This window comes from Amphiura filiformis, chromosome 7, assembly GCF_039555335.1.
Source record: "Amphiura filiformis chromosome 7, Afil_fr2py, whole genome shotgun sequence".
Lineage (NCBI taxonomy): Eukaryota > Metazoa > Echinodermata > Ophiuroidea > Amphilepidida > Amphiuridae > Amphiura > Amphiura filiformis.
Genome location: NC_092634.1, coordinates 15835835 through 15858327, shown reverse-complemented (window position 1 = coordinate 15858327; position 22493 = coordinate 15835835). Strand labels below are relative to the sequence as shown.

The window sequence follows — 22493 nt, the reverse complement described above, 5'->3', positions numbered from 1 at the left end:
TGTATTGCATATAACATTTGTGCCATAACTGTTTTATTTTTTTCCTGAGAAGTCAAAATGCAATTGTATAAATTTTATTGTTACATAAATGACGTACGCATTTACCTCTCGAGGTTACTGACCTGACTTTATATAACACTTTTGGCATGTTTGGTGCAGTTTCCCGGGGATGTTCGGCATTATAAACTATGTAGATCACTTAAGGTGGTGTCTGATTTGACGGTAAATTCAGCAACTTGTCATGTAGATGGTGTACCGTGAGGTATAAATGACATACGCATGCATCCCCTAATTGTTAAATTTACGTTACATAACATTTACTTCTATAAAGCGTTACATCCCATTTGTGGTACATGGTATATATAGTCAGTTCAGCAACCTCAAGTGGCAAAATATATGGACAATATTTATAATATGTCTTCATAGCTAGAATTCAGTAATATTTTATTTCTTTCCACCATATTGTTACAAACAGCTACATCAATTGAGAACACATTAAATGTATATATTACTATATTTCCTGTATTTTCATCCCGAGAACCCTTACGGAGGAAGCACCTAACTCACTAACTGTATATTCCAGAGCTACGTAATCTGAGAATCCAATACAAATGTATATATATTCATTATCAGTACATTTTTACTATATTTTTCATCCCGAGATCGGGGGAAGCACACAACCGTATTATTCCAGATACTTACATTATAGAGAATCCAAATTAATATTTACATAGCATGCTAATATGCATTTGTTTTTAATAACTTTATTATATAAATTTAGTAATTACAACAGTTTCCATGCCGAGATCGGCAGAAAACACACAATTTCCATAGAGTAACATCATCTGGAATTTGTTTTGATGGGAGACGCCCATGACCATGATGACTGCTAGAAAACTACATTATTCCAGTGCTATACACTGTTACTTTTTCATATCTATAATTAATATTATATTTACTGAGAATACATTACAAATTACTGTATTTTGCATCCCGAGAATGGAGAAAACCCAACCGTATATTTCAGACAGCTACATGATCTGAGAATCCATTACAAATGTACTCGTATATTCATTATCCACGGATGTTTGATATGGTCATCAATTTTTCTAACAAAAAATACCAACAGCTATCATACTAATACACATATATGTTTCTATATCAAATTATTATTCCTTTTCTGCTTTTTTGTGTAATTTTTATTCTATAAACTGTACTTTTGTGTGCACATTGAGGGCGCTATTTACATTTTAAATTTAAATTAGCCAAATAATATGACTTATTCCTTATATTTCATGATAAAAAGTTTTCTGAAAATTTCCTTGCCATTAGTATTTTTTCCGATGTTCTAATACCATTATACAAGTGTCTGTGTAAATTACAAACAAGATTTAAGAGAAATAGCGCCATCATTGTTCAACTTTGCTTTAAAATGACACGGTATTACATTACATTAAACAACCGTGAATAAAGGAAATTGCAGTATGATTATTGTTACTATATTTTTCATCCTGAGAACGGGGAAGCACGCAGCCGTATTATTATTCTAGACACTTATGATGAGAATCCAAATTTATATTCACATACCGTGCAATAAACCATTTGTGTTACTTTCTCAATATTATTAGTAATATAATTAGAGAATAAAGGTATTGTTTTTAGCCCTGAATGCATCTATCGTCTCATATAACACGGGCGACATCATTATTTTAAGTAAAACAACGAGGCGAAGCCGAGTTGTTTTACGCCAAAAATAATGATGCCGCCCGTGTTATATGAGACGATAGATGCACGACAGCGGCTAAAAACAATACCTTTATTCTCATTCTTAAACACATCAATTCAAATAAAATATCATACAAATTTTAATCAAATTAAATCTACATTTTGCAAGGAATTACCTAGGGCTTAAAATCGATCAGTCTCGTTGTTGCTGTTCGCCTCCGATTGGTCCAAATAGCGAGTACGCGTATCGCGTTGACGCACACGCGCTGACCCGTGTGATATTGTGTCATATCACACGGGTAAAGCTGGGTAAGAACCAATAAGATTGCAGGAACGTTCTCAAGTGTTTAAGAATATATTGTTTACTACAGTTTTCATACCGAGAACGGCGGAATACACCTACCCAGGATCTATTCTCACTTCCCTGATCCAACCGTATAATGATTTAGAAACAGCGACATCATCTAGAATTTGTTTTGTTGGGAGACGCCTATGACTGCTATATAATCTAGTGTTAAACGTTTACTTTCTCATATCTATAACTATCTACAATTAACCATTTATACCGGATGTCCCAAAAACACATGTCGTCGGGTGCATCACATACTGGTCTATCTTGAATTTTTGACTTTTTTGAGAAAATTGGTTTATAGTTCATTTTTACGGAGCTCTTCCAATACAACAAATTACAGACCTCAAATTTTCCTAGATAATTAGTTATAAAATGTTTAATTTAAACTATCTATGATTTTTTCAAAATACGTATTTTCACATACTGATCTATCTCGAAAAAAACACGCATTTCTAGAAAATCGCAATTGAAAATCTTCGTATTAAGTTGACCTTTCTATAATTTAATTAGACAATGGATTTTCATGAAAGTGGTTTTAAATTAAAGCATATACTTAGCAGATTTATTTAAGTGGAATCTTTAATTATATTTACGTATGTAATATTGCTTAAAACTACACTTAAGTTGTAGTTCAGTATGTGAAATCGTTAATTTCCCGATATCGTATTGAAAGTGCATTACATACTGGTCTATCTCGAGATAGACCAGTATGTGATGCGTTTAAAGTCATATCATTGTTCGCGAAATCGAGATAGCCCCCAAGATAGACCAGTATGAAACGCACTTTAAATACGATATCGGGAAATTAACTATTTCACATACAGAACTACAACTTTAGTGTAGTTTTAAGCAATATTGCATACATAAATATAATTAAAGATTCCACTTAAATAAATTTGTTAAATATATGCTTTAATTTAAAGCCACTTTCATTAAAATCCATAGTCTAATTAAATTATAGAAAGGTTAACTTAATACGAAGATTTTCAATTGCGATTTTCTCGAAATGTGTGTTTTTCGAGATAGACCAGTATGTGATGCGTCCGACGAATTGTAATGTGTTGAAAATATTGTAATGAGTTAATATTAACAAATATAAATTTTCTTTTCACGACATAATCTACGTACCCTCCACTGGCCATGCTGGTAATAGAGAGATTGCGATTTCCAAACGTAGCATCGAACGTACGTGGAATCTATTCAAAATATCGTCACAGGAGAGTGGTTTTGAATATATATTCCACGTACGTTCGATACGTACGTTTGGAAATTGCAATCTCTCTATTATCAAGTTCACAACTTGCATACTTAGCCCACATTAGACTGTGCACCTGAGCAAGTGGTTTAGGTGACATTATGCAACACGACACAATGTTCATAATACAGGGTGAGTCACAAAAAATGCAATAGGGCAAAGAAACGATATTTATGTAAGAACCAAGTTGAACTTTCCCATTGTTGAAAGTTTTTATAAATATCACACTCAATAGTCACCTTTTATGAACCCCAGTTTTCTATTCCCAATATGGCCAACTTATTGGATATTTTGTAATTCACTCCACTTCAATTTTCAGGCCTTCCTTTTCGTCATTCCACAAACCGCTCACACATTGTTATGTTTAGTTTATAGAGTATAAACAGCTTTAAAGTAAAGGTAAATATGAAAATAAGAACAAATAATGTTTCTTCTATTTAAACGATATACCAGGGGCTATAACACTTTGAGTGCTCATTTCTACTTCAGTGCCAATGAGGTTATGAAAATGGCAGTTGTTCCAAAATCTACCTTACATAGAGTGTGCTGACATTAAAGATTTAGATGTCTCGTGGACAAACCTTAATTAGGTATCGCTGTAAAATGTGTCATAAAAACAGAACGCTAAATCCTAATTACCATGATTACTTCATTTATGTCACACAAGGTTACCAGTGAATATATCATTTACTAAACGTTTTAGTACACATAAATAAGTGCGAAACTGCGTGAAAACAACTTGGCCACCTTGGAAATGTGAAAAATCTCATTATTTCTGAAGGAGAACACAAATACCACCTAAATTTGGGAATTAAAAGGGGGGTCATTGGGTATAGCAGGAAATAGAAACAGGGGGTCATTGAGTACATGAATTTTTTTAAAGGGGGTCATTGGGTAATAGGTAGGACCATAACACAAAATAGGGGGTCATTGGGTACAAGCCGGTTTGAAAAAGGGGGTCTATCCCGAGGCACATGATGCATATCTGCCATGGAAGTGCCCCCCCGGGACCACCGTACATTTCATGAGCATTTCAGTAAACCCAGCAATAGCATATGGCATACGCAGTAATAATATTTTATAAAAACGCTCATATTTATGACTGCAATTTGAAGCCAGAAGGGTAAAAAATTGTATTCATAAAAATATGTGCAGCTTTATAGAAAAAAAATTGGTTACAGTTTTATCACATTTTCCGTGGTGTTCGGCAAATCTTCAGTAGTAAACGCCATTCTGAAAAAAAAAATCAAAGATAATTTTAACTCTCGTCCTACTAATGGCAAGCATGGTAATATATCCTACAAAGTGGGTTGTTTCAACCCTCGATTTTCTAAACGTGTAAAGAATTTTTCAGTGAGTATTAAGGAAGGTTTAGTCACAATTCAAAAAATACTATATATATTATTCGATGCCGGGAAAGTAACTTACTTCATTCTGCATAGTTACAGACCATGGTTGGAAAAAATCTTCCCTGTGTCATTAAGTGAAAATTGTGTCATTTGTTGCAGTTCGCCAGGATAGCCTGTTGGTTTAGATACGGTCCTCTTAATACTTAGTCTCCTTCGGTAGAGTACACATGAACATACCAGGGCTATAACAACTAACATGATGATTCCCGTGCCGCCCGCTATGAGAGCGATGGTCAATGTACGTGCGCTATCCGATGCCACAGCTTAAATGATAAAACCAAGAATAATGAATCATTAAAGGAAGTGTCCGGTAATCACAACAGCCTTATTTGTTAGAAAAATAATTATCAAGCACGAATCACATGGTTTTATTTCAAACAAACTCATATTAACCATAAAACGAATAAAAACAGCCATCTCTCAACACGCGATATTCAAAATTCCCGCGCCGAAATTGTATAGAGCAGTGACGTCCCAATAGTTCAATGAAGCCTGTCGACAAATGAGCACAAATAACCATGACGTCACTGCGCTAGAAAATTTCGACGCGGGAATTTTGAATATCGCGTGTTCAGAGACGGCTGTTTTTATTCGTTTTTATGGTCAATATGAGTTTGTTTGAAATAAAATCATGTGATTCGTGCTTGATAATTATTTTTCTAACAAATAAGGCTTAATGTTGTGATTACCGGACACTTCCTTTAACAACGGATGATAATGAAAATATTCCGTTAAGCAACGATTTATCACCAATAACATGATAACGTAACTACTACTAACATACTTGATAATACCAATAATGTGGATTTATTAATAGCCTAGGATTACAGCAATTAACCGCAGGAATGGACACAAATACATAAAGGTCTTCCAGCAATCTAACGACTTCTAGAACACGTGGGACCGGGACGTGGGATTACATATAAATGTTTCGTAGTGACAGTGCAATACTCAAAAATGTTCTGTCTCTGACAGAACTGCACCGGTGAAATATTTGGGTATTGCACTGTCACTACGAAACAGAACGAAACATTAATATGTAATTCCACGTCCCGGTCCCACGTGTTCTAGAAGTCCCTCATTAAAAAGGCATTTCGTGATCCACAGCATCATCCCCCACTTTACTATAAAAAAAAGTTGAGATTTTTATATCACTGGAAACCTCTGGCTAATGTTTATGTACAAAAGATTTCTTGCAGATTAATTCGTTTAGCAAAGATATTGTGAAATTTGAATTTCGTTCTGGTATACAATGGTATACCAGAACGAAATTAAACACATTGTCTATGGAGCAAGTAAATACACATAATCATGCTTAACTCGCAAACGCAAAATCGGAATCAACTGAAATTTTGGGAATAAGCTTCTTTCGTGGATATCTACTGAAAAATGCTAGGATCACGAAATACTCCTTTAATTAGATGCGGTTAATTAGAAGACCAGAAATAACTGTAACGCGAGAATTTGCCGATTCTTATTCGGGTCTTCTTTTACACAAGTTTCAGAATATTAATTTTGGGAGACAATTTCAATTTTTTATCTTTAATCTTCTATAAAATAAAATTACTGTAACAATTCCAATGACATATTAAAATAAAGCATTGGGCACAGTTGTTTGTGATGTAAAATGACACGAACACAGCCAACTATTTGTTCCATTTGCAAAACTTACTTGGTACTGAAATATCAGCACTGAATGGTCCCAAGCCGTAGTCATTGGCAACAGCGACCCGGAAGAAATAGGCAATGTTCGGGACAAGTGTCAGAGTCACGGATGTCTCTCTGACGTTGCCGTTCCTATCAAGGCTGTTATCAGTCTGGTCAATCAGTTCATAGGCATAAGATACAAAACGCCACTTCTCAATTCACATGGTACCTCGTCCCATGAAAAGGTAACTTGACTCTCTGCGGACTCCAGGTATACAACGTTCTGTGGTGCAGCAATAGGTGCTGAATATAAACCAAGAAATATAACTTTTACTTTAAAGGAACTAATCTTCTACGTAGGGGGAAAACAATACGCGCCTGCAATTTCATTGTACTTCAGTTATAGTCCAACTGCATAATTACGTTGCAAAGCAAAACGTCTAACTCTATCAGTGTGTCTATGCTGGCCTTATTAAAAACTAGAAAACTTGGCACTGAAACGTTTATCTCATCAAACGATAAGCATGGGCGTATCAACATAAAAATGAGGAAAAGAGAAGTTATTTACCGGCAGCATTGGAATTAACAATGATTGTCATTTCTGGGCCTTTACCAGCACTGTTACCAGCAGTAACCCAGATTTGATAGATGGCTTCAGGCAAGATGTCATTTAAAGTCGCTAGCATTTCGGATGTCTCTGTATACTCAACCCGAGCAGGTACAGGTATGTTACTTTTGCATTCGATATCTAGCACCTGGTAATCCACAAAGAATGTAGTTGCACGACATGGATTGGCAGTTGTAGTCTCAAAATCCCAACTGATTTCTATGACATTACTTGACATTGATGCTCGTAGGTCCTTTACAGACGAAGGTGCTGTAGAAAAAGGAATACATTATGTACTTGATTTATTATCTATTTATCTTGTCGTATTCGTATTCGTTTTATTTTTAATCTTTAAGGGGGAATAATACCCTGATTTTCATCAGTACCCCTCTTCTTTTTTTTCTTGCAAATTTATGAACTACATAAATATGTTCATCATCTCATGTCCTAAATTTATAAAATATCTCTACCTACAAAGTGATTTTAAACCATTTTAGAAAATCATTTTAGCCCTATATATTTTTTTGTTTACTGTAACCTAGTAACTGAGATGTGTGTTTCATAACAAACCATACTTTATTCTATTGAACATGTCCAAGTAGAATACATGAATAGAATACATTAAATCCTTTGTTATACTATCTATAGAAATGTACTCACTGATTATAACACTGAATAAATTAAATAGGCCTAATCTCTTCCACATAGACAATTTAATACTACACCATGTATGTATCTTCCATAATGTGTTGTTAGGAAAAGAGATTAAAAAAGGCTATAAGGTCATCAAAGGTCAGGTTATAGGTCAATTGGTTCAGGTCAAATTCAGGCATCAATTCTGAATACATGTGATAGTCTGTGATATCATACATGTCATAATGAGGCATCAATTTTGATATTTTGTATGTTACTGGATATATAATGGAAATGTGTGAGGTGGATATACTAAAATACCTTGGGATGTAAATGGTGAGTACAATTTAGATTGCCTAGTTGAGATGGATTGGGCAAATAAATATAAAATAGTTACCAAAATCACAAAAATGAAGCTTACGGAAAACTACCTAATATGGTGGTATAGGTGACAAAAAATACAATCTTTTTCAACATTGCTGTAGTGTGGTTGTGATAACCTGTTACCTATGGCTTAATTAAGTTTCAGTGAAATAGTGTCGCAAGTTCAAAATACAAAATATAGCTCAACATTGAAAATAGAAGCATTTTAACCGGTTCGTTTTTTGATAGTTGTGGAGCACCAAGTTCATGAAGTCATAAAAGAAATCAGGGACCACTTATTCCCATTTTACATATCAACATTATTTCCCTAATGTGTTAGCAACACATATCCAAAATTTTAACGAAATCCGTTGATAGTAAGCTTTCCAAAATGAAGTGAATTTAAAACATCAGTGATGTACCACTTTTTGGCTTATACCATTAGGAGCATGTACGCGTCATTGATACTGATGCCACCAATTGAACGAGAAGATTTGCCCCTTCATTTTGCATACCACTTTGTCCAATTTCTTTTCTCATTTCTTCACAAAATGCAAAAAATGCAAAAAAATGCAATGGGTGTAGTACCCCCTTAATCAGGTGCTTTTTTAAACAAATTCTTTTCGTGTCGACATCATCTTGTTTAATAAAGATCACTTCTAGTGCAAATATTTAAAAACCCAAAATTCAATTCTTGGAGGATAAGGTCCAATTGTTCTATGCAAACCTCCCCCATATTTCAAGCCGGATTGGCGCAACAAATGGCCGTAACCCCTCCCTCCAACCCCAACCCAACACCGTGCTACCATTATCATTTCCACGGACCATTTATACAACTTTAATTAGTTGTCAATCTGATGTGGCAGTGAAGACAAAGCGTTGAGACAGCTGTTTTGGGCAAGCATGCGACATCTTTTAGTGCGTGCGCCTTGAGTGTCCGCTAGCTACTTGAAGATGCGTCTAATGAATTGCGCACTGACATCAGCTAGTGACGTAGCATCATAGCTACAATAGATTTGATTTTTTTTTTAATCCCATAGGAAAATGGCCGAAAAACGGCTTGTGCCCCCCCCCCCCCCCCCCCCCCCCCCCCCCCCCCCCCCCCCCCCCCCCAATCAGGGTGGAAAATGGTTTAATATCTTTCTTTCGTTTGAACTTCATAATACTACGTTAATACTAACCTGTAGTCTCTGTAGATACAATAACACTTTCGTATTCTCCGTAACCGGCATTTGTCCCCGCTGCAATACGTAATTCGTATGTATAACACGGCTTCAGATTTGATATGCTCGACGAAGATATGCCATTTAGGTTTACATCAATTAGCCCTTGTGCAACCTCAAACCCCTGGTCACTCTGAAAAGACGCCAGACCTATCAAAATATAGCGGTAGCCTACAATTTCTCCATTTCGATCGCCACATGGGGCTGAGCCCACGTTGATTGTGATGGAGGTAGATCCGGCTTCCGTTGATATCACATTGCTTGGTAGCTGTAACGGCACTAGATCATGTCAAAGAAAGAATGGAATGTAGAAACGGTTTTTAAAGAATGGTACTGGTGGAGAGAAGAAGAACTAAGATGATGATAAGAGATGACAGAAGGAAGATGTGGTAGTAGAAAAAGAAGCAGAAGCAGAAGAAAAAGAAGAAGAAAGTAAGAGAAAAGAAAGGAGGAGGAAGAGAGGCGGGAAGAGAGGAGATGAAGAAGCCGATGAAAGAGAAAAGAAGAAGGAGAAGACGACAACGTAGAAGAAAAAGACGATGCAATTGACGAATGAAGAGTTTATAATGTGGCGAACTGACTAACCTCCTTCCCCTGTTGTTGCAGTGGCAAACCGTACAGGTCCATTGCCCGGTCCATTGCTACCGTCATTTAATGGTGTCACATAAATTCGGTAAGTTGAGAATTGCTCTAGCAGCTCAATCGTCAATTGTGATGATGAAACAATAGCATGTTGTTCCTTGATCATTGAACAGCCAATTTCACATTGTTCCCTGTTCAACAATTCATACTCAACGAGGAATTGTATGGGACACCGTGTACTCATTGGATAAGTCCAGGAAACCTGAAGTGATGTGCTAGACTCATCTTCAACAACCACGAGATCTTCTACGCCACTCAAGCCTTGTGTAATTAGAACAACAACAATAGAACTGATTTAGTGTTTGCGTAGAGACAGTTACTGGTGATACTCAGAGTGCACGGTGACCAATTTAAGAAAACGAAATATTTCAAAGTATGAACACTGACATTATATTTTGTATCAGATTTAAGATTATGCGCATGCTGTAATTTTACACTCCAACGCAAGGTATTCAAGATCTCCAGCAATGCGGTCTTTCAGGGGAGATTGCGAAATGAGTTTGCTAACTCAACCTCCGCCTAAAAAATTATAAGAAGTGCAACTATTTTTAATGTGTCTCTGTTGCAGTTGTATACCGTAAAACTTCGCCTAATGGCGCTAAGGGCTACCTGGACATAAGTGGAATTTTAGGCACAACCTAAAAGTGCACTCACGTAAAATTCCCACCAGCAAATAGGGGCACGGAAACTTAATTCTTGTTGGGATTTCAGAGGAGGGAGCTCTCTATTCGCACACGAAATTGACCCTAAGGCACAGGAGTCCAAGTGCGCTATTAGGCGAATCTTTACCGTATTGGATGATAAATTGTCATGCGTCCTGAAAATGTGCGTTTCTGTGCGCATAAGGCGTATTGTATGGGATTGTATTGCTTGCCATTTGTTGAAGAAATATTGTTGTCTCCTCTCTCCGCTTGTCGGAGTCTTTGGCACGAGCTGAAAAAAACTGGGGTCAGCAATGTCACATGTTCGGTTGACAAAAATAGACTCTGGACCCTCAAAATGATTTGTACAAAGACCAACCTGAATTCTCCATTCATCGAAACTACACATGCCATGAAGTACACGCAATGATGCTATACTATCTGCAGTACATAAACCTACTTACTTGGAGAAGGAGCGGCAGTTACACTGATGTTTGCACTAAAGGGTCCAACTCCAGCGCTAGTTTTTCCTGCTATACGGAACGAATAATCTGCACATGGCAATAAATCCTTTATCACATAAGCCTCCTTGGGGGAGCCGACACTACCAGAACTAACCGACACACCAGACTCATCACATACTTCATACATGTAGTCAATGATTTCACCATTGCGATCCCCACATGGAATATGTTTCCAACAAAAACTCACTGATGTTGGATGAATCTCCAAAATTGCCAGGTCAACTGGAGCAGAGGTAGGGGCTGAATGGAAGAAAAAAAACGTGACACATTATGAGAACACTGCTATTGGTCAATGTTGGTACCTGATTTACAGCTGACTTGAATTTGATCAGTGTGTTAACGACATACGCGGAGAAAGCTATTCCACAACCTGACTGCCCTTGGATTGAAGGAGTACTGGTGATATTGACAATCTTTGAGACAGATAAGCAGTAAGTGTGACCGGGTATGACCTGTAAGTGCAGAACGTCTATGTCCTTTTGGAATTCCATTCTGTTCTGGTGTACACCATGATGCCACTAAGTCCTCAGTCCCTACGATATTTGTCAAAATTGGATAAGATAGTGACATCGGTCAGGAATTTGGTTCACGTTAATGTCTCACATGGGAAAATAATGTCATATTTTGGCACGTTTCTTGTTAACTATGGGAAATTTGAGCCGCGTCCATTTGAATGTCATTTTTAATTTGATGGTAAGAATTAATCGATGGGACATGATCGACTATATCCCGAGACGAACCGACGAATGGCGGGGCATTTTTATTTATGATTCATTTTAGGAGGCCCTAATATAATAAATTAATAATCACCAATGCAACACAGGAAAAGTTGTTGTCCTCATCATTTTGACTAAGTACTATGCGACCACCTCAAGTGATGTGAATATCTGCATTTTATCCATGTTATCTGTATATGAACTCCCGTCGTTAAAGCCTATCCCCATAATGTGTTTAACCTTACAGCACTTTTGTACAGGGAGGACAGAAAGAAATACTCAGTCCTGAAGAAGTGAGAGCTACTGAGCTACTCCTGACGAAAGCTTGTCCAAACCTGTTTGTCGGCGATCCCACTAAAACACTTACTAATAATTGTTATGAACTCCCGTCGTAAAAGCCTATCCCAAAATTATTTAACCTCTACGGGGCGGGCTGCAAGAAATACACACCCTAAAGAAGTCAGAGCTACTTCTGACGAAAGCTTGACAGTACCAAACTCGCTATGAACTCCCGTCGTAAAAGCTTATCCCACAATCTGCATATTATTTCACGACATTCTTTGATGTTTTCAGTTACAGTAAGATGAATGAAATGATTTCGTCATAACTCACCTGCTTCAATAGTTGTTGCATTCCCAGTCTCAACGCTACTCATGTCGTCCATAGTTTGTGTCGTAACGAAAAAGGTATAGATGGAATTAGGCTCCAGAATCGTGAGGGTCCTGTTTAATTTCAGAGTTGTTCCGGAGGTAACTTTGACGGGATAAATGTTGGGTTGACATTGGTCCCGATTCGTTAGTTGATATTCCACCAGATAACCGGTTATAAAGGCACATGGATTCGGAATCGGCGCAGTCCAGGTCACTAGTATTGATGAAGTTGGATTCGATGGATTTGGTGTACCGGCAAGATCTTGAACCGGGTTGGGTAGGGCTATGTATTTTGATTTGAAACATAATAATAGTTTTTTTAATAGGAAAATGAGGAAATTGTGTATACTGTTGATTCAAGATTCGTCTTTCAACCTCGTCGTGATTCAGATTGTGTATTCATAAGAGCATATACTAGTACTATATAAAAGTTAAAGGTGTCTGGAAAATATGCTTCAATTCGTAAGAACATAAAAACAATCTCCCTCAGCTGGTAACCTTCTATTTCTTATGTATTTCGTTATTTAAAAGACAAAAATTTGTCCCCAAATGGCAAAATTTCACTGGAACGTTGTTCCTGAGTGCCTCACTTTTCCAGGGTTGATTCTAAAACATGGTGATCATTTTCGAATGTCTCGACTACGTTGACTAGTATGGACAAGTATATACTAGATATCTAATAGTTACCTGATAGTGTTGTAACGCTTATGGTCTCACTGGATGGACCCGTACCAGCACCGTTCGTTGCCGCCACACTGAACACAAATGTTGTCCCGGGCATTAGATCGACAATCTCAACAGTGGTTGGATCTGAGACTACTATGTTACCAGAATCTACAAGATTACCATCTACATCATGAAGGAAGTAGTTGTAAACAGTGATGTCACCATGACGGTCACCACATGGTATGGGGTTCCAGCTAAATATAAGGGATGTACACTGGAGATCGCTGTTTGTAACGCCATCCGGGGCTATAGGTACTGTATTAGGAAAACAAAGTACTTACATATTAAACAATTTGAAAATAAACGATTAGCATTGTTCAATGGCGTCGGAAGTTGAGACATTTACGCGTGAAAATTTTTAATTGAAGGCAATTTTAGCCCAAAATAAAGGTGCGTTTTGTTATTTGATGGGCTAGAGCGCGAGAAGCGTGCAAACTTGTGTAACTTTACCCTAGTTTGGCCCCAAAACAAGCAGTGTATTTCGGACTAAAAGAGGAAGATGCACAAGCCAATTATTGCTTTTTTTCTTCTAGGCTTTTGATTCAGCAGGAAATATTGTTGTCCTAGTTTAATTATCGACAGTTTTTTTTCTTAAACAATACATATGACGAAGTAACTTTCGTGTTTAATTACCCGCTTCAATGGTAGTAGCCATATCACATTCAGGTGGACCATTAACAGAGCCTAACATAGGTGTTACACATGCAGTATAAGTTGAATACGGCTCAAGACCAGTGATGACAATAGCCACATCAGTTGTATCAGTGATGAAAGTCATTTGTATTGGAGAAGCGATGACTTCACATTGATCTCTATTGGTGAGTTCAAATGTAACAATAAAGCCAAGGGGTATAGGACAAGACGGAAACGGATGTGCTGGGCTTGTCCATGACATCAACAGCTGTGTTGCATCAGACGAATCAGGAGTGAGAGAGAGACCAGTGACACCGCTAGGAGGTGTTGCTGGATGGTGAAGCAAATGAATAAATGTCAGTTTATATATTGTTAGGATTTTGGCATATTGCTGTATAGCGATTCATCTCTTCGTTAAATTCATGTTACAAATGAATTCTCAGTGGTAGAGAGAGCCAGAGGGCAGCATATGAATTATTTAACGGTCATTCAGCATGATAAGTAAGCGAAAGAGGGCGGCATATAGGGCTAGTTAACGGCGCAGTGCCGCACCGCCTGATACCATATTTGTTAATTCAAGAGAATCCATGCGTAACATGAATTTAACAAAGAGCTGAATCAGTATCCAGCCCGGGTATCCAGCAATCAGTTTATCCTGCAGCAGTATTAGTGCTGTATTGTACTCGGTTCATCAATGTACTTATAGTCCATTTGGGTTCCTCGAGACAGTAGCGTCCGCGTGTTATACACGCGTGATCAAGGGCGGTGTATATGAAGAGCGCAGTCACATAGCGCCAGATACAACGCCTTTATCTCGCGTGTTTCACTCGAGAAAGACAAATGGACTATAGTAAAAACACTTTCCAGTATGAACACTTATATTCTCCTTCCACCCTATTGCCTGCAAAACAGTATTACAAAACGATAGAAACTATTGAAATATAAACGTTTTACCAGATTGCAGATGGAACGCGTTGTGTTGAGACACTCAAAAATATTCGTGACCAAAACAAAGTGAAAAGGGTTGTTTAACGACCCATAAACTTAAAAAGTAACTCATAGAAGGCCCATGTGCCTTATGGAAGAACAGGGGTGCAGAGGATTACTTGTATTATCCACTGAATGTGTAACCTATGTTATGCTATCCAACAAACAACCACTTCAATTATACGGCGTACACCGTTCAGTTTGCGTGTCCTCGCCCATGTGAACACCCCAAAATTATTATGTTTTGGTACCGGATAAAACTCTGGAGACACATACCTGATGCTGTCGTAAAAGGAAGCGGAGGGTCATTGTAGGGTCCATCACCGGCGGCGGTTTTTGCTCTGACCCAAAAGGTGTACATCGTGCCTGGCATTAAACTCGTAACAGTTACCGTTTTTATGGCGATATTGCCGTTATCAACTTGAGTGCCAGATGAATCATAGACAATGTAATCATATCCTGTGATGACTCCATTACGATCACCGCATGGAACATCAATCCATGTAAACGTTGCGTCGTCGCATCCTACAACCGTATTCATAATACTGTCTGGCGGTGCTGTAGGCGCTGTAACAAAATGTTCAAACACACCATAAACCCAAACTAATTTATATAAATATATATTAATAAACATAACACTGTTCCGTATGTCCAAATCGCTTTAAACCCCAACCGCCTTTGGGCACTTTAGCTCAGACAGAACTGGAGACCCTGCCTAGCTTCTACTGTACGGAATTACAGTAGAATATGGTCCATGCCAGGGCACCAGCGGTTGACTGGCGGTTGCGTTTGAAGCCATCCCTAAATTGAAGGCGGGGCAACAACCATGAAGTGATGAACAACCACACCCGAACCCTATCTGTTGTGCTGCCAGCCAACCCCCCCCGCCCATTTTGTGCATTCCCGCACTTCCACTCCCTAAGGCAGGTCCGCTGTTAATCAAACACCCCCCCCCCCCCCAATTGATCCAGCCACAAACGTCTACATTTCACAAACGTAGACGCATCAGTGCATTTTGGCTACATTTGATTAAGTAACCACGGAAAAGTAAAAGATATTAGGAGATTGAAATGTTCCATACGCCTTGTGGCGCCAAGACTAAGATTAGGACTGGTCACAGGGGACGACAAACAAGATATTTAGCGGTCTACATGGTCTAGGGCTTATACCCGGGTCTTAATGTCTATTTCAGCATTCTTTTATATAGTATTTCAGTGCGTTCCAAATATTATGGTTGGCAAAAAGCAAATATTTCGGTAGATTAATTACCACTACATGCATATAAATTAAGACTTAATTTTGGGGGAAAATCAGTCGTGTTGCATAACAACGCAGTACAAACCCTTCAATTGTAACGTCTTCTGTATGTTTGTATCAAAGATGCAAATCTCTTTAAAGAGGAAGCCCTGTCAGAGCAGTTCTTCTGGGGTGAACCAAACCTGCCTGGTTATCAAATTAATTAGTGACAAGTTTATCACTAAATTTGACAGATGCTAATTGATGCAATAACATCAATGAGCACCTGTCAAATTTATAGATAACCTTGACACTGATTAATTTGATAACCAGGCAGGTTTGGTTTACCCCAGGAGAACTGCTCTGGTGAGACTTCCTCTTTGAACAACCGATCTCACACACATTCAATGGACAATCTGCACGTATGAACCGCACGTATGAATGTAGTCAAAGTTTTACTTTATTTTTTTTACTTTAAATTGCTTTATCATAACGAGTTCTTACAAACAAAATGGATCATATTGATAGTTAGACTTTCCTTCGCATGTTCAGTACCCCGGCGGGGGCACTCCAACTTTGGAGGTAACGCGTATGTAGGGCTGTTAAGACCCCCTTTTTTTCAGCATCGCTGTCACCCAAAGACCCCATATTTTTTTACGAACACATGCTCTGTCACCCAAAGCCCCCCTATTTTTTTCATTTGATCTGTCACCCAAAGACCCTTACAAGTTCAATTTGAACAGCAACTTTCGTTTATCACTGATTTTGTTACTTATTTTGAAAAAACAAAGAATATAATAATTGTAAAAAGTACAAAGTGTGTGCATTTTCTACGTTGTCCGCGAGTTCTTTTCATACATATAGAATCTACACTGTCTAAATGTAAAATAACGAGAGTGGTTACGATCACGGCGTACGGGAAACGCAACCTCTCTTAACATGCTTTCTTAAAGTGATATCGTGCATTCACGTACGGAAAAATAATCCCATCAATTGCACGCACAACACCAACAGGCACGTATTTGAAATCAAAGTTTACCGCAGATACTCCAGTTTGCCTGAGCAACAACATGGTGTGACGGGGTATGGACTCTTAAAGTCTAATATCACGGGTACGCTAATGCCCCCGTCATACTTTCCTGCCGCTTGCCGCTGCGGCAAACGGCATGGCGTATCAGCCAATGACAAGCCTTGATTGTGTTCGTTTGTCTGCAATGCGCGTGCGCCACGCCGCTCAGCGGCAAGCGGCATGGTAGTATGAAACCAGCATTACAATACGACCGTTGACTTGAAGCTAACTACTTACCAGCTTCTACTGTAGTTGCCGTGCCTGATAATACCGTATTACTATCGACTAAATCACCACATTGGTCAACTGCATACACATATACCGTATAGTCGGAGTTCGGTTCCAAACCCGGGACCTCAGAAGGATAAGTGGCACTACTCCCACTACACAAACATGGGTAATGTTCAATGGAAGTCGAACCCAGGGTCGTTGGGCATGTGATTGGTTCACACTGGTCTCGGTTTGTCAATTCATATTCTGTTTCGACCACAACGGCAGCTGGTGGTGAGCCCGGGGCAGGCGTAAATGACACCATCAGTTTGCTGGAATCCCCTGCATCTTGGCTCACACCAAATGTTGTTACAGTGCTAAGGAACGGTGTAACGGCAGGAGGAGCTGTGACATAGACAAGAGAAATTATCGGTTTCTGTTATCGAACATAACAATAACGAAACGCAACCGTTACAAATAAGCCTATAGCTTCAGAATATTTTAACAAAGGTGGTTTATGTCAGTGGCGTTGCCAATGGGGGCCGGGGTAGCCGGCAGGTACCCGTCTCCCACCCCACCCCCTCCCGTTCATCATGGACCGTCGGTACTTTGGGGTAAACAATAGACAACTGTGTGTGCATTGCTGTTAACATTCTTGAGCGCACTGGGCAATAACAATCCTGGTTCCGAAAACCTGGCCACACCCCGGAGCCACACGCGCATTTCGACACCCCACCAGACAAATCCCCCTAATTTTACCCTCTAACTATTGCACAGCCCCTAATCACTATCGTCTTCTACATACCAGATAAAGCAGGTGTCAATTCATAGGGAGTGGCGGTATCGACTCGAAACACACGTAGTCCATTACATCCCGTATTCCCAAGCGTAGTGTCCAGAAGTGTATAATCGGTTATGCCTGGTACCTTGAATGTTGTCCCATCTCCCTTGTGGAATCCAACCTATGCAGAAAATGATAACATTAGCGAGCTGAAAGTAAAAATATCTGAATACTGAATGATCCGAATTTGAAGTCATCGCTTGTCCCAGACCTTAATACATTGGTTCACAGATATTGGAACAAATTATTACATATTTCTAAATACAATGAAACTTTATTATAGGAAGAAACAACCAAGCAGTGGCGTATGGTCCACGGTCCACCCTTGCCTATACAAATCAACATTGATGGTCTTCAATGGGCTGCCCGGGGGCTACCTGAGTGGTGTCGGAACAGGAAGGGCTCAAACATATCGACAAAAACGTGAGTTCCACGCAGAGTGTTCAAAGCATTGTCTGTCACCTTCGACTCCACTTCAGTAGCATTCAGTGGCGTTTCTAAATTTCTAAACTTTTAGAATTACTTTACTCATAGATCATGCTTTACTGGGACAACTTTTTGCGCAGCGTGCATGAAAATGTGGAATTTAATGCTTAATTTTGGACTAAAACAGGCCAAGTGGAAGAAGCACATCACAGATTTTGGCCGTACCTCACAGTGTCGACACCCAGTATTATAAATATAAACTTAATACTCCGTTAGTGAGCGACGGGCGATTGGTATTTCACCGAACGCAAGAAAAGGAGTCCTATCTGATTGGCTAGAAATCGATCGCTAGATCGCTCAGTGGTGGAGTACAAACTCAAAATGGAGAGATGTATTCAATTCGATTGAAATCAATATTCTATTATTGGCGCAGATAAAGAAAGTGGTATACTGTGTCGATAATGTACATTGTATTTAGATACAGCACCTGGATCTTACACGGGTTCCTTTATATAATTTATTTCTCAAACAGTTGAATATATCACAATTTTTACTTTTGATTTCAAAATCGTTACTTATAAAATACAGTAAAATATATCCACAGCAAACAGCAGTCCCCGCTAATTAGTGTATTGCATTTCGAGTTAGTGTATTTGAAACACAATCTGGGTTTTACCTGAAAACAAATCGAATTTTCTTGTAATAGCAACACCATATGTGGTACTGATCATGCGCAAATCGTAGAATAGAAACTCTGCGGCAGGCTCTGTGGTATCTCATATCGTGTAAATGGTATGCTTAGCCGGAGTCGCTCGACCTATCTCGAACAAAATCGCCATGCGTAGCTTTTGAAAAACGAGAGGATTCGTCGTACTACAGTCATGGACAAAAGTTTGGAATATTTTCATTTTTGTATCAAATGCAGTTTTCAATCTTATTAGGAACAGATTTATTGTTCTGGAGTAGTGCTCAGTTGAATTTAATTGAAAGATATGAATGTCCTTTGATGTTTACATCACAAATTTAGTCAATTAAACAAAGAATTACCCGAGGAAGCGCATTACAATGGAAGGATCACACAATCGCAACACTTTTTGGCGGTCTCTCTGTATCACAAAATGAGATTAAATACACTAGCAAACTTTACTGTTTAAACAAAAACTTAAACTCTCACTGTGATTTTGTTTAGATAAGTCTCTTGCTTGAGAAAACACATCTCAATATTTGTTGTATCCACCCCTTGCCAAATCGAGGTCATTTACGCTACGTGACATTGCCTCGACCAGGTTTGCCAAGGTCCCTTGTTGAATATCTCGCCAGCAAGCAACGAGGGCGTGTCTAAGTTCCTGCAGGGTGATTGGTTGGTTGTCCATGTTACCTATCCTGCGGGATACTTCTGCCCATAAGTTCTCTATGGGGTTCATATCCGGGGTCAAAGCCGACCAGTCCAGGTGTTCTACGTTCTCATTTTCAAGGAATTGCCTTACGCGTAGGGTTCTCTTTGTCGTGGTGTTGTCATCTTGGATCACGAAATTGTTCCCGAAGTCTCTTCTTGCAAACGGAAGCATAACTGTATCAAGAACATACAGATATTGGTCCTGGTTTATGTGTCCTTCTAGCATGTAGAGGTGTGATTTCGACCTACTGTGAAATGCTCCCCATACTGTGATTCCACCACCATCTCCATGGACTCTAGGAAGGATACAATCATCAAGCAGGGCTTGACCAACCTGTCTTCGGACCTTGAATCGGTCATCTTGTCTGTAGAGGAGGAACCGGGCCTCTTCACTGAAGATCACATTACGCCAGTGGCCTACTGTCAAATCCCTATGTCTCTGTGACCAAAGCAAGCGCGCATGCCGATGTCTTTGCAGAAGTATTGGCGTTCTTATTGGTCGTCTTTCGCAAAACCTGCACTAACCAGTCTATTGTTCACAAGTTTCCTGGTAACAGGCGCGTTTATGGACTTCAGCCATTCTGTTCGTAGCCGAGATGCAGACTTCGTGCGGCCATTGCGGCAAAGTCTCAGGAGAGTTCGGTCTTCCATGGCGGTTGTCTTTCGGGGCCGACCTAACCTTGGTCTAGGTGTAGTAGTCTTGGTCTCTCGACGTCTCTTCAAAATTTTAGAGACTGCACCTTATGTAATTCCAAAAGCGGCACCAATATCCTTCTATTTGTAGCCGCGATTACGTAAGTCAATGACGCGGGCGTATCAATCTGCGCTCAACTCGTACCCCATGATCAGAAATATCGTATACAAGAGACAGATGCAACAAAGTAAAGCTGGTTTCTTCACACCGTAATGCAAAACCCAATGTAACCTTATGAATCATATCGCTAAAATAACGGCGAAAAGGATGCCCGATGGTTCATTGGTCAGGCATAAGAAGCTATTGTCCTACATTAGGTATTGCGTGATATGAAATGGTACCTAAGACCTTGGCAGACACCCGTGATCCACTTCGCCTGGCTGACGGGTCATTGATCGTAAGAAATCTGCACTTAAAAACAGGGTTATGGAAATAAATAAAAATATTCCAAACTTTTGTCCATGACTGTATCACGCCAATTTTTGACACGAAGATATAGGGATGATGTGTACCGACGACCGGTAATGCACCAACGGACCATAATGACCAGGTGCGCTGGTGGGCTACAGCGAACCAATCCCCAACCACCCCACTGGTTACGCAACTGATGGACACACGAGACCAAACATGCAGCAACTTGAATGTCCAGAATAGAAACTGGTTTAATCCGAGTGACACAGACATTGAGAGAAGCTAAAACCCAGATGTGACGTTCATGAAACAGCTAGCTATACAATATTTATCCCGGAGGTGTACTTAAATTCTGGCCGGGTCTCCATTTCGAACGCTGCTAATAATGCTAATCTCGAGACTCCCATACGGGGTATCAAATTCACTGTAGCCTTTCATAGGCCGACTAGGGATATCAAATTCACCACTTCTAGTCTCCATGATCCAAAGGGTGTTCCATGCCCACGTTTCTTTTTTTAAATACAAAATAGAACAAAATTTGACAAAAGTCATTTTCGGTACAATACTTATTGTAATATTTGTGCACTTGGTCTTATAGGGTGACTTTCACTGAAACTCTCAACGAAACTAGTCCCGTTAGGGGTGTGTTATTATAAAAAGCTGTTCCCACTAGGGTTTTTTTTCATAGAAATATGGTCCTGCTAGGAGTATTCTTTTACTTAAAACTAGTCTCAGTAGGGGTTAACTCCAGGAACCCCGGATCTAGCATGGGTACACAGAAAATCCTTGCGACCCCCCCACCCCCACCCAGGGTATTTTATCTTCACGAAACACAAGCTCTCCGCGTAAACACACAAAAGTTACAATCTTACCCCATCTGATGAGCCACCCGTCCGCTCCATACTATGCCAATCGAAGATAACATACGATTCTGTGGTTGACGTCACTAGAATACACTGCCACGAGTTTTTCTAAAGACAAAAAAAATAGGAGGGATTATTATTTATATCAGGCTTTTTATCGATACAATAAAACTGTATATTGTACAATATTTGCAAAATACCCGGATGCAATACAATATTTTTTAAACATTGTACGCGTATCGCGTACGCGTCGCGCGCGTTATCATGGTGTCAGCACAACGCGTCATGATACAACAGCACAATACACTACAGACACCGTAACGGCTCACAGGAGATTTCGTAATGTAAACAAGTAAAATCACAAACTTAATTCGCGGCAATTCTGGATGATGATAACCTTAGGAAATATAATCCACATCTACAAATAAACCTTTATATAATTATTCCGAAATTGTCTTTTGAGAGTAAAGAGCAGAAAACAAGAAGGTCAAAAGGTAAGCTTACATTACGATAGGCCTACACATTGGTTAAACCCGGTGGCTAGGTAAGCTTAAATTTTCATTTTACCGCATAGCAAAAGCCTGATATAAATAATAATAATAATATTGAATGGC

At 39.1% G+C, this 22493-nt stretch overlaps 1 protein-coding gene and 1 long non-coding RNA gene across 2 annotated transcripts in view; both read right to left on the bottom strand.

Moving 5' to 3' along the window:
• Positions 1-4458: 4458 nt before the first annotated feature.
• LOC140156279 (uncharacterized) lies at positions 4459-7200 on the bottom strand. Its single transcript, XR_011859511.1, has 4 exons — positions 6957-7200; positions 6414-6691; positions 4761-5004; positions 4459-4565 (listed from the first exon to the last, which is right to left on the bottom strand). It is a non-coding gene; the product is annotated as an uncharacterized lncRNA (long non-coding RNA).
• A 1967-nt stretch (positions 7201-9167) lies between these two features.
• The window catches only part of LOC140157672 (receptor-type tyrosine-protein phosphatase delta-like), a 26204-nt gene continuing 12878 nt past the window's right edge, over positions 9168-22493 (bottom strand). Inside the window, exons 2-11 of the mRNA XM_072180912.1 lie at positions 21889-21987; positions 18054-18210; positions 17276-17653; positions 15010-15300; positions 13747-14076; positions 13075-13368; positions 12350-12670; positions 10962-11261; positions 9800-10117; positions 9168-9493 (exon numbers count right to left, since the gene is read on the bottom strand). Coding sequence (XP_072037013.1) covers positions 9168-9493; positions 9800-10117; positions 10962-11261; positions 12350-12670; positions 13075-13368; positions 13747-14076; positions 15010-15300; positions 17276-17653; positions 18054-18210; positions 21889-21987 — 2814 coding nt within the window. The remainder of the gene's footprint in view (positions 9494-9799; positions 10118-10961; positions 11262-12349; positions 12671-13074; positions 13369-13746; positions 14077-15009; positions 15301-17275; positions 17654-18053; positions 18211-21888; positions 21988-22493) is intronic.